At 43.5% G+C, this 12,848-nt stretch overlaps 1 protein-coding gene across 2 annotated transcripts in view; it reads right to left on the minus strand.

The window, feature by feature from the left end:
• maml3 (mastermind-like transcriptional coactivator 3) overlaps positions 1-12,848 on the minus strand; it is a 153,881-nt gene that overhangs the window by 65,475 nt on the left and 75,558 nt on the right. For both annotated transcript variants that reach the window (XM_085163880.1, XM_085163881.1), the window contains exons 2-3: positions 9,604-10,347; positions 7,170-8,108 (exon numbers count right to left, since the gene is read on the minus strand). In XM_085163880.1, coding sequence (XP_085020006.1) covers positions 7,170-8,108; positions 9,604-10,347 — 1,683 coding nt within the window. The remainder of the gene's footprint in view (positions 1-7,169; positions 8,109-9,603; positions 10,348-12,848) is intronic.

Consider the following 12,848-nt stretch of genomic DNA (forward strand, 5'->3'; position numbering starts at 1 on the left):
CTAATGTGTGCAAAATGTATCCACAGGTATCCACTCTCACTGAGCCCATATAGAGAAATAAATATTGCTGAAAATTATTGACTTAGACTGAGCTTTTGCAGGGGAAGGCAGTTAAAATGTAATCTTACTTGATTAAAATTGACAAAAAATATTCGCTTTATTTTAAATTTTTTGGAGATCATACACAACTTCTGTGCTTGTTTCTTTGATATTTGTATTTGCCATTTTAATTGTCATTTAGAAGTGTAGCTGGGACATGAATGTATTTGTGTGTGTGTGTGTGTGTGTGACATATATGTGCTTTTATTTTTAGCACTCCCTATGCACTATGCAACAGTTGTGAGCACACAGAGAAACTCCTCTCTGGAAACAAACCCTACTGTTGTAAAAGTAATTTATAATTCTTTGTTTTACGCTGTTATTATTAATTATTAAAACCTATAATTGTCAAAGAATTAAAAAAAACGTGTTTGCAAAATAATCGTGTGGATTTTTATTTGTTTTGTTCACGTTCAATTTCATGCACAGGAACAAATCTTTGGGCATCCTTGCGGCATCCCATCATGGTGCATTACCCACTTTGGCACCCACTGAAATACACAAGTGATTCTGCAAACATCCCCTGCTGGAGCCACAGTCTACTGCACATTAATACTCTGATTTCTGAATTCAGAACATTTTTTTTCCATGCTCAGATTTGAATTTCAAAGACACAGCTGTTCTTGTTTCTGTGACACATGTTCGAGGAAAAATGCTCTCAGAGTGACTGAACATAGAAGCTGACTGTCATCAAATCAGCTGATAATATTTACAGTGCATGGGCTTGAGTCTTGACTGAGCAGTGGAGGCTGTGTAGACACGCTGAGTGGGAGGTTTTGGGGAGCTTCGGATATTTAATTATGGTAAATGTTTTTGCAGCACTTTATGCCTCTCCTGCTTCGGCACATAGTGAAAATGTCATTTCACTTTTAGGTACCAGAAAACAGTTGAAAATAGTTTGGAATATAATCCACCGATTATTTCAAATAATTACTTTCAGGTTTTCTCATTTAATATTACCCATGCACATAAGTCAGCACACATACAGGCACGATTTCTGTCCTATTTTGTGTTTGTCTCGATTCAGACAATTCTGGGATCATTTCTCCTGCTTAAATGTGCACGTATCACCCAATGAAGTCCGTCCATTTTAATTTATCTGCTCCTCACCTTTAACTGCTGATAATTTTCAGGAAGATTTAAAGTTTAAGCAATTCCAAGCTAACGTTCAAAACCAAGACTCTAGCTTTTTCCCCGGTCCAACGATATCCACGAGTGGCTGTGAATTAGCCGCGGATGTGAGTTAGATCAAGTGCTGAATGTGTGTAGATGAAAGCACTGTATGAATGAAGGGTCAATAAGACTAGAAAACTTTTATATAAATGTCATTTCCACTAATGCTGCAGGTTTTCTAACCCTAGATGAGACAGATGAGGGTGTGTCGAGAAAGTGCTGTCCTGCTGTGACTGATAATTGACTGGCATGGAAGGATGCTCACCTAACGCAGCTCACCTGAATCTTCCAGGCTATAAAAGCTATCCCAGGTGAACGGCTCAGTCTCTCTAATTCACTCCACATTGCATCAACGTACTGGTGATATTTGTCTCTTGGTTAGGTTACGGTGAATAAATGCTCTTTCATTTAAGTGAACTCCCTGCTGAGCTGTAAATAAGGGTGAAGATGCATTTCGTGCATTGTCCTTGGAATCTACACTTAGGACCCAGTCCCTGAAATTCTGGGCTCTAGTTGGGTGTACTTAAAAAGTGTGTGTGTGTTTTAAGTTTGCAGCTTTGTGGATGTCCTCCGTAGGAGGATGAAGAAAGGGATGAAAAAAGAAGACAGAGAGGCTTTACCTCTGGAAATAGAGGGGTGGAGAAAGTAAGAAGCAGGAAAGGATTTATCAGAGTGTGCCTGCCTGTGGGTGTTTTTCAAACCCTGTGTACGCTGCTGAGTGCGTGCATACATGTGTGTGCATCTGAGAGTGGGTTGCTGTCGTGACTCACGGGGCCATCAGCAGGCTCCTTCGTGCACCTCGGTTGGTGTGTGACGCCGTGATCTCCTACACTCGTTCACACATACACACAGTCAAACCTCCCGCTCAAATTCATCAGCAGAAGCTCTCCTCTGAGGCCAACGCCTGTCAATCCGCTCTCATCCAATCATTACTCAGATAACCCCAGAGATCCGCCCACGAGCTGCTGGCTTCACACAGCTGCACACACTTCTGTGCAACAAGCCACATCCGCCTCTCTCTCTCTCTCACACACACACACACACACTGAGACAGCCGCGTCATCCACCACATGCAGACATCCACACAAGCATCAAGCACACGCCTTTGCTTCCCCCCACTTGCTGCTTCCACTGAGAGATCCGCCACCGTGGCGACGGTAACCGCGACAACGGGCATAAATTAGTGTCATGGCGATATGCAAAGCGAGGGAGCAACAATTAAAGCTTGACTAACGAGCTTTTGAGGAGCGAGGCTGAAGTTTCCCCGAGCAGCTGCTAACTGGATTAGCCTACACACAGAAACACAGAGAGGGAGAGAGGGAGGACGGAGCAGGGAGACGGTGATGCTTAAGCACCACCTGTGAGCCAACACAGACACACAAACACACACCAAGCTAAAGGCTAGCATCCACACCAACGCAGACAAAGAGAATAACGGCTAGGAACGGAAAAAAAAGAAGTGAATACAAACCCTGCAGCAAACAGACATTAGTAGTATTTCTACCAATTAAACAGAATTAAAGTATTTGAACACTCGAGCACACTTATACTTGTAAAGTAACAGAACTTCATTAACTGGGCCTAATTTAAGTCAACAACCACCGGCACCTCTAATTCAGCAACTGAGAGAGGATCTGAAAATGAAGCAGGGGAACACTATAACGAACAACGAGCATCCAGTCAGAGCATTTAAACAAAAAGCTTAAGATAATTTGGTGGCTTAGCCTTCAAATAAGGTCTTTGGTAACAACACAAACAAGGTTGTGTCAAAAACTGAACGTCTGCTGGTCTGTGTCCCATGTTGCTCTTATAAAGCAGATGATTGGCTCGTCAGGGGAATGATCAGACAACCGCAATGTTTGACATAAAGAAAATTCTCCAATCGTTTAGCGCTATGTAAAAGGAAAGTGTGAGGAAATTTCCATTGCTCACACTGTGCTGTTGATTCATGGAGTTTCACTAAAGGTCCCATCATGGTAGGAGGCAAAGAAAAGTTGCTACCCAGGCCTTGCATGCTGTTGTACCTGGGTGCTCTCACATGGGGGAAGCATTAAAAAACGTTTGTGCTGTTGTTGGTCCTTCAGTTTACGTTCTCTCATTGAGGCCAAGAACTTCTTAGTAAAGAACTAAAAGTAAGAAAACTGAGGCGACTTTTGTTGTGATTTGGCGCTATATAAATAAAATTGAATTGAATTGAATTGAATTGAAAACGGTCCATGGACGAGAAGCAGAGTCGCTGTCTGAGCTTTTTTGATCTTTGGTGTATTTTGGTGCTTCTTCCTCTTTGCGGTGAACTCCGCTGTGGCTACCTTTCCTGTGCAAGTGAACTTTCAACCAATCAGCATTCAACTTACGCTTATTGTCATGGCCACCAGGCCGCAAAATGTGTTGTTGCCTTTTTGGAGAACTCACGGGATTCACAGGTTAAAATCGCTCTCCCTACGTGACCATAGAGCTACACAAACACAAACACGAGACCGTGGCCTTACTCCACAAGCCTTGCAGTTTTTTGATCTTCTCTTAACCGATCATCCATCCGTGCTTTCACCAGTACCGAGTAGTCGACCGCAAGACGCTTCATACTTCATCCAAGCTGATACGCAAACTGCCCGATTTACCCCAAGCGTTTCGGGTCATAAGTTTGCCGATTGATGAAGTCATAAGATCCTATTTAGCATTTCTTTCAATGGTCTTTTATTATAGATTTCTCCTCAAATTCTAAGCCAAACCTCCTCTTTACTTCACGTCATAATTTGAGAAAAGTTACAGATAAAACCTGAGCTATGACTCAGCTATCAATGCTAAGAGACTGATGGACACTTCAGTGTTGGTTACTTGTTTTGGTTTTTCCATCTTTCTGGATCTAAACTCAGAAGTCTTCTGCGTATTCGGCCCTTTCGGTCCTGCTCTGTAGCCTTGCTGTAAGTGTCAGAGGGATTTTAAAAGAGCTTTTCTTCTGGAGCAGAACCCAGATGTTTTGGTTTCACTTCAGCTCTCCTTAACCTCTTCCTTATCAAGCTTTGACAGTCATCAGCAGATTTAACACACTGTGGTTTATCTGAATGCGTCAGACACAATCATCAAAGAGCTCCAAGAACAGGATGATATTTTGCATTTAACACAGCATAAATACTAATACTGGTGCAAAGAAACAAGTAGCTAATCATCACGTGATCTCTGCATTAGCTGCGCGGGACAAATAAAGGATAAGCAGCGATGAAGCTGCTACTAATACTGCCACTGGGTACTCAGCAATATGCTGGCTTTGCAGTGGGAAAACTACCGAATGCACCTGAAAGCAATAATTATAATAAACACCGCTTATTATCCGTCTTTCCCATAAAGAGCATGTGCGTTTAATACCCCGTTCACATTCATAGTAGGGGAGATAAGCTGCGATCTTTTTTCCAGGACTATTAATTTGTTGTTTTTGGCATATGCTGTAATTATTTTCAAGAGTTCTCACCATGACACGCTGAAGGAATTTTGCAGCTTTTTATCCACTGGGCCTACAGTTTGGGCACAGATGGTTGGAAAGTCCAAAACTAAGAAACTGAGATTACTAGACATTTTTTTTTTTTTAACTGGCACAACAATATTGCCAATTGGCATTAAATCTAATACGACCCACCTCAGTAACACTGATTACACTTAAGCTATTCTTGAGATTCAGAAATCCTGAGAGACCAATTATACGTTGCTTTCACAGGCTGAGCAGCGTTATAAATGACCTAAGAAGTGATCTCCGTGTCTGAAATCTGTGAAATTTCCCTTCAAGTGCTACACCTAGTAAAAAAAAGAATAAATGACATATTTGTCCCACGTTTTAACGTTTTATAGTTGATTTTGCTGATTTTATTTGAGACGTGTCACTAAAAATAAAACCCGCTAATTACAGTCAATGCAGTCGGGCTGCACGCGTGTAGATAAGTGAATATTTTGCATTTCAGACACTCCACTCGGCATTGCTCACTTATTTCTCTCTTTCCAGGCCCTTGACTTTCTTTGTAATATGCTCCATCCTCCCTCCATAATAAATCTTTCGCTTTCTGCATTTGCCTTTCTCCTCTCTCTCTTCCTGGTCTCCAACTCTCCTCTGCTCACTCAAATAAATCTCTCCACCCTCCCCTTACACCCGTCCCCCCTCCAAAAAATCTATGCAACACACTCAAACATACATGTGCACTGACCCGCTCACGCACACAAACACACAGCGCTCCAGGCAGCAGCCACAAAGGCCTCATATTAATAAATCTGCTCCTTTATTGGTGCTGAGTGTCTCTGGCAGAGAACGAGGGAGGAGAGGGGGAGGGAGGAGGAGGAGCAGGACAGGAGACGCAGAGATCACCAGAGGGGAGGAGGAGGTGACTGACTGACTGTAGCTGTAGCATCAGGACAAGACGTAAAGTGCGCCATCGACAAGCACTCGCACACGCAATTTCTATTGATAACCGCACATCAGCCCTGAGATAATGAGGAGCCAGAGCCACACAAGTGTGAGGTTTCACTCGAGTATGTGAACATTTGTTAAGATAGAGTCCACCCACACTCAAACGCCCTCCGTCCGGTGGATTATTAAGGACACCTGACACCTGGCTGAACCGCTGGAGCATTCAGAGTGGGCTGCGCTGATCGCCGGGCTCAGGAAACAAACTGCCCGAGGTGGGCTTTCGGTAATGACAGCAGCTAGCTTGGCTTAGTGGTCCAATCTCGGCCATCAGTCAGCTGTGACAGATTGGGGATATGAGCTAAGGAGCCGTTTAGCTGTGGTGCTCGCTGTGGTGTGTGCGCGCTTGTGTGTCTGAGGGGAGGAGGTGGGGGGAGGCTATCAGTGCTGCTAGTGTTGCAGAGGCATCAATACACTCTCGACAGGCCATTTTCCTATGCCTATTCCCAGCCCTGGCTTGTTGCTGGGGCAACTACCGCCATTTTACCTTCCCTGGCTGCACCTCTGGAAGCCTTTTTTTAAAACAGCAATCCGTGTTCTGCAGTACGTCCCGAGCAACTGGTCAAACACTCTTAGCTCCTCTATTTTTGGGGGGCATTTTTTGGGCATTCTGCTTAAAAATGCGGTCCAAATGAATTTTATAGGAAACCTCCAGAGCACGGGGAGTTTATTTAGCTCTTATTCAAAGGATGAGCAGAAGGTCATAGGTTGAATTTCCCCAGACACACAGACTGTATGAAAAATATGGCTGTAGCTTCCAGGTATGGTAGCCAATGCAGAAGCACGTTTCTAATGACCAGCAGGGGGCGATTTGTCTGCTTGCAAAAAAACGTGTGCTGTATTAAAGAATAAAATTCCACAACTCACTTGAGTAAACGCTTAACTGATAACTGATATGTAAGTCGCTATCAAATGAGCTCAAAAACATGACTTTCCAAGCGATGGCTGACTATGTACATCTTTCTTATGCAGTCTATTGTAACCTCCCTCTCTCCCTAACATGCTCTCATAATCAAAGCCACAAACACTTTAACAGACCTGTCCAATAGCTCTTCAACTAGCTTACCCAACCTGGACTGCGGGGTCTTGCATTGGGTCAGAAACTTCTCATTGACTTATATACAGTACTTAATATCAACCAGTCAATGCCAGGTCTCCTTGGTGGTACATTTGCTAGTCAACTCAACTGCAGTTCAACACAAGAATAATGAGGGAGGCAGTGTATAAAGTTCATTATTTACAGAACTCAATTATTATAAAGGCAGAAAACAGAACCAGAAACACTGGACTCAGATATTCACTGACAGTCCAAATATTCATCCACTCTCCAAACCACACAACCTGCAGATGATGGAAACACTCTGGACTTAAGTTTAAGCAACTGCACATGAACTGCTTTGGAAATAACCTCCATGTTCTTAAGACCAACAACGCCAAGCTGTCCCCTTACCTGTCCATGAGGCTGCATGGTGTTGTAGGGCATGTTCTGGTTCAACACCTTCTGTTTCATCAGTAACATCCTCTTCTGCTCTTCACTCAGGTGAGCTGTCTGTCCTGGGATTGGCCCTTGCGTCTGACCCGGCCCCGGCCCCTGGCCACCACCTCCCGCACCGCCCATATAAGGTGGCATCATGGGGTTCTTGACCTGACCGTTCCCTGGCATGGGCGGGGTCATTCTCTGACCTATGTGATCCACCCCGCTGCCACTGAAGTGACTCAGCGGTTTGGTGTTGCTGTAGGACAACATGCCTGCTGTTTGCTGCTGCTGTTGCTGCTGTTTGGACAGGGCGTTCTGGTTTATGCTGTTCGGCTGCTGCTGGCCCATCATGCCCATGTGGTTGTGAGGGAGGTAGTTGTTCATGGGGGCTTTGGGACCGTTGTTGGGGGCCATGCCAGCCACTAGAGGGCCCTGTGGTGTATTAAAGGCTTGCGGTGGATACATCATGGGGCTGTTGGGTTTGTCGTGGTTAAAGTGAGCGGAGTTATAGGGACTGGTTGGAGCGGCTGCAGGTGACCAGTTAGCTGCTTGCTGCTGCTGCTGCTTCTGCATCATTTTATTACGCTGCTGAGCAAATGCTTTCAGCTGCTCGGCATGGGAAAGCTCAGGCGTTACTGGTCCTACAGACTGACTTCCAGGCGGGATCCCCGCTGCTCCAGGTCCAGTGCCCGCCTGACTGACTCCTGGCCCCGGGTTCATCATGTATCCATTCCCAGGTCTAGAGACTGCTTGTGTCTGAGCTTGGGTTGGAGTCTGCGGGGAGCGAGCCACGCAGTTGTGCAATGGCGAACCTGATGCCATAGCAACGGCTGGAGACTGCTGCAAAGGTTGCTGAGGAGGCGTCCCGTTGGCAGTGGTGGCAAACTGAGGGCCTGATGAAGATGGTCGCACCTGAGGAGAAACCAAAAGGACATCAGCTCAGGCTCGCACCTTGCAAGTTTTCTACATAACTTTATGACTTTATGGGCCATTGCCACCATCAATTTTACACGGATGGGGTTTGGTACCATTTTGAGTACCAAACATTTTAAATACCAAACAATTTGTGTATAGCCATAATAACTAAGCTAAACTAACAAGCAGTTTACTGCTGAATGCTATTTGGCTTGAAAAGTCAGTCGCCTTTACCTTCCGATGAAGTTAACTTATGATAGTGCATTTGTTCCATTTGTAAGGTTTACTTTGTAACTGTAAGTTTGCCCCAATTACAGCAAGACCAGGAAGCCACAGCTGTGGTTGCTGCATTGCTCATTGCTTGCACGAAATGGCATCAACAGGTCAACAAAGCTTGATTTTCTGGAGTCTTTCAGGTGCTAGGTGTCGCTAGAAAACGCAGCTGTTTCTCCCTCTGTGCTATTTGGAAATCTCTGTGCTTCTGAATTTAAGCTTCACAGAGACGCTTGTAGCAATGAAGACTGCCAACCCCCGTGCAAAAACAACAATACTAGGATAAACTGCTTGCTGTATTTCATAATAACGCCACAGAGAGTTAATCTATCTTGTGCGACCACCGCAGAGCCTACAGAGCATCTAGGCCCAATAACTTTAGCTGGCAGGGCAGTTGTCATTTTACTTAGAAGCTTCTTTCAGCTGCAGCCTTATTCACGACAGGTCGTCACAGAGGATGAATTTTCATATTTTCATATGGCACGGATTTTTATGCCAGATGCCCGTACTGACACAACACTCCCCTATGTTTCCTCCCAAGTTTCAAACTGGAGGTCTTCCACATGTTAGTCAAATGTGTTACCAACCTCACTTTAATGCAGTTAGAACAGCTGAGAAATGTCCAGAAAGTTGGACATTTTCTGTGTTGTCCTGCGTTCCGGGCTGATTATATTCCATTGGGCAGTATATATTATTTCTGTACTGAACTGTGCATCAATCTAACCTCAAAGAAGGATAACAGGAATGACTCTCAGGAATCAGGTCTCAGGCTGATGACACAATTTATATCACTTGGATGGATGCGGAGAATACATTTCCTTTATTAATTTTTGTGTTTTGCTAAAAGCTGCTTGTGTAAGACCAAAATGCTTCACAGGTAGCTTATGAAACACATCAATACTCTCATACACTTAGAAACCACTTCAGGTTTGTTTCTTGTTGATCACATAATTAACGGCTTCATTCACGGATTAGTCGTTTAAAACCCGTTTGGGCTTAAATCAATCGGATCAAAAAGTTGAATCAGTGAAGAAATCTTAAAAGAGCAGCGACTGCGCTCTAAGAGCTGTAATTATATCTTCAGAAATAACAGTGAGAGACATATATCATATAAATAAATACAGAAGTCTGATTCACCTGAGGTGGTCATGACTTAGATTATGAGTTTGGGTTAAATACCCCTTCCAGTGGACATCATGTTGACTTTCTTGATACTGACCTGTGGTGAACCCATGGGAACCTGTGGGCCTCCCTGTGGAGGCTGAGGTGGAGGAGGAGGCAGTGCTGCTGGCGCTGCCCCCCCTCCCGCTGTTGTCGTATTCCCGGCTGCTTCCTGTGGGCCCGGCGTCTGATTGTTTGCCGGCCTGCCAAACTCAGCCTCTTTCTTTTCGTCAAAGTCCTCGTTGAAGAGGTCGTGCATATCGTCCTCTGGCACAGTATTGGCCAGCTCATCGATCAGCTCCTGCCACTCCTGGTCGTTGAGGTTAATGTCAGAGAACAGCTTGTTCTGATTGGACAGAGACTGGGGATCGGACGACTCCATCCCACCCCCGTCATCCAAGGGCTCCTGTTTCAAGTCTTTGAGGAGGCCGAAGCTGTCCTCCAAGTCCAGTGAGCCATTTAGCTTCATGTCTGGAAGGTGGCTGCCACCGTTCTTCCCCAGCTCATCCGATGTCCGGCCTACATGGTTCCCATTGCTGTTTGTAGTGTTGTTACCGGCAGAAGTGTTAGGCCCGCAGTGTAAGGGCTTAATGTCCATTTGGTGATGCAGTGGAGAGATGGGCGGCACATTGTTGTTATTATTGTTATTAGGGAGTCCTGTTAGTGAGTCCATGCCGCTGGAGCCTTCCTTCCGTACCCGTTTGGTGGTCGGCGAGTAGTTGCCTCCATCACAGATCCCATTCTGGTCTCCGTTGAGGGGCGATCGTGCGCTGTCCAGTTTTCTCTTTACAGTCTCCTGGAGCTGAAACAGAAATAAAAGATGGTAAAGAGGCCGAATTACACTTTTGTTATTTACAGTTGTCTAGATATACGCACAAACTATATGTGCAAGTAATCCCTGTGAGCCAAAAGTTTTTCTACTCTTGGAACTGTTTGATATCAGAAAGAGGTGTCCATAACAGAGCCATCTCAAGCACAGACGCTCCAACCTAGTGCTTGTCAAGCCTTCTGTTTCTGAGAGCTAGCCAATTAGAAGAAAGTTGGCTTTAAATGGGAAGAGATACAGTGGCTTATTTCAGTCAATGGATCGACTGAGGGACTATAGGACAGATTAAGATAAATAAGGATTATGTTGAACTTTGAATCCTGCAAAGGATGCTAATGTGACCCTGGAAATAAGCACAACACGACCACTTTAAGAAGTTATCTTGTGTGTCTTATCTTCTGTTTTGAAGGATGGTCTCATTTGGATCAATTCACATTCAGAAAGCAACCCCATAATCACCATATGATTGTGATTATCGCTACAGCATGCTAGCAATACAGCAGAGCTAAGGTAGCTTATTTCAGAGAATGGATGGCTGTACCGCGGCCTAGTTTAAGAAACCATGATTTATGCAAAGCCACTCAAAGCAGAACACATGAAGAAAAAAAAAACCCAATGAGTGTCCTTTAAAGCTGGAGGCCACCAGAGATGGAACGTGTTAGTAACAGGAACTTTTCTGTGGTCTTCAGGGGGCTAATCATGAACACAACATGAGATACAAATCAATATAACAACAGGCTTCTTCCTCTCCACACACAGAGAACTGTCATAAGAAGGAGGGAAGGAAGTAAGTGTACTGAAGATCAAAATATCACCAAGACAAATCAATTACTTGTTAAGCTCGGATTCATTCTCTGAAATTAGGCGTGCAGGCCAGGGATTTTTCTCAGTCCACGTTCCCTATTTCTTCACGGATGCAATAAAAAACGAAAGAAAGAAAGAAAAAACACAGAAAAAGATGTAAATCCTGTAGGAGGGTTTCAGGGCATGTTTCCCAACACTCGCCTCGGGAGAAATTCTTTTAAATATCAACTTTACACTGTGGATATATTTTAATCTTTATTGTGACGATTAATGGTAGAAACCCACCCGAGAATTAGAGTAATCTTTCCGCACAAAAAATCATGTAAGTGAGACAACAGTTCAGAGCACTTAAAATGACAAAAAAAGGAAAAAAGCAGGAGAGTGCAAAGTGGTGTCCAAAATTGCATTAAAGTGCTCGTTCTGAAATGGAACAAGATAATGAACATTCGAACATTCAGTTTACATGAAAAAATTAAAGTTAAGTAAATTATCACAGCGTTGCCGCGTTTACTCACACAATTTGTCATGATGACAGTGCTATATAAACAGTGGTGGTGATGAGTCTGTAAGCGAAAATTAATGTGGTGTTTGCTCTCTGCGACTGCTCTTTGGTCAAGTGGAAGACAGGGCGAAGATATTAAGCTTAGAAATTGATTTCACAACAACTGTTTTTCCAAAAATGTTCAGACGCTACTAGAAGTGAGCAATTTGGAAAAGAGTTAAAGCCTGTATTTTAAAAAAAAAAAGCAAAAACACCATATCAAGTGGCAAAACTATCAAATTACTTGCTGTAAAAAAATATAAATGCCAATTTTGCATTGCAACAATGAGTTGGGGAAGCCACAGCAAACTTTTCCAGAAGCAAAGGTGGAGATGGGTTCAACGCTCTGCGAAAGACTGTGGGCAAATAGTTCACGATTTAAGACGAACGCAAAACAGGAAAGAATAAATAATAGTAATAAAAGATTCAGAGAAATCTCTGCATGTGAGGGACTAGGCTGGAAAACAATACTGAGCTGCCCCGGGCCAAACTGCGATAAAAAGAGACAGGATTTTGTAGTGGAAGCAACTGCAAGGGCTCATGAACACTTCTTAAAACCAGTGTCAGTGAGCATCATTTCACACTGCATCCACAAAAGTTTAAATTGTATAAAGAAAATGATCATATGAACATAATTCAGAAAAGCTTCACTGGGCCAAAGATGGTGAACTGAGGTGAAGCACAAAAGTGAACAATAAAATCTGCATTTCTTTTAAGAAATCATGGCTGGTGTCCGTGAGGAAAGAAGTGACCAGTTTTTATCAGCACGCAAAAACCAAAATTCTCTTAGAATAATAGAGAAAACCCTGATAGTCAAATGACCCCCTATGAGCAAGAACCTGATGGTAGTGGGAAGGAAAAGCAGCATCCAGCAGGATGTGATGACATAGTGGAACAAACTGAAAAAGACATAAAGACATTTCCTGTATATTAGGGGTGCAACAATACACAAAATTCACGGTTCGGTTCGATACTTTGGTGTCACGGTTTGATATTTTTTAGATACAAAAAAATGTTCATGCTTTTTTAATTTGTAATTTATAAATATATATTTTAACTCAAAAGTACAGTTTTTAAATTTAATGTTGCTGAAACAAAAAAATAAATCTATCTGATCGAGAAATCACTCATC

This window comes from Neolamprologus multifasciatus, chromosome 6 (genome assembly GCF_963576455.1).
Source record: "Neolamprologus multifasciatus chromosome 6, fNeoMul1.2, whole genome shotgun sequence".
Taxonomy (NCBI): Eukaryota; Metazoa; Chordata; class Actinopteri; order Cichliformes; family Cichlidae; genus Neolamprologus; species Neolamprologus multifasciatus.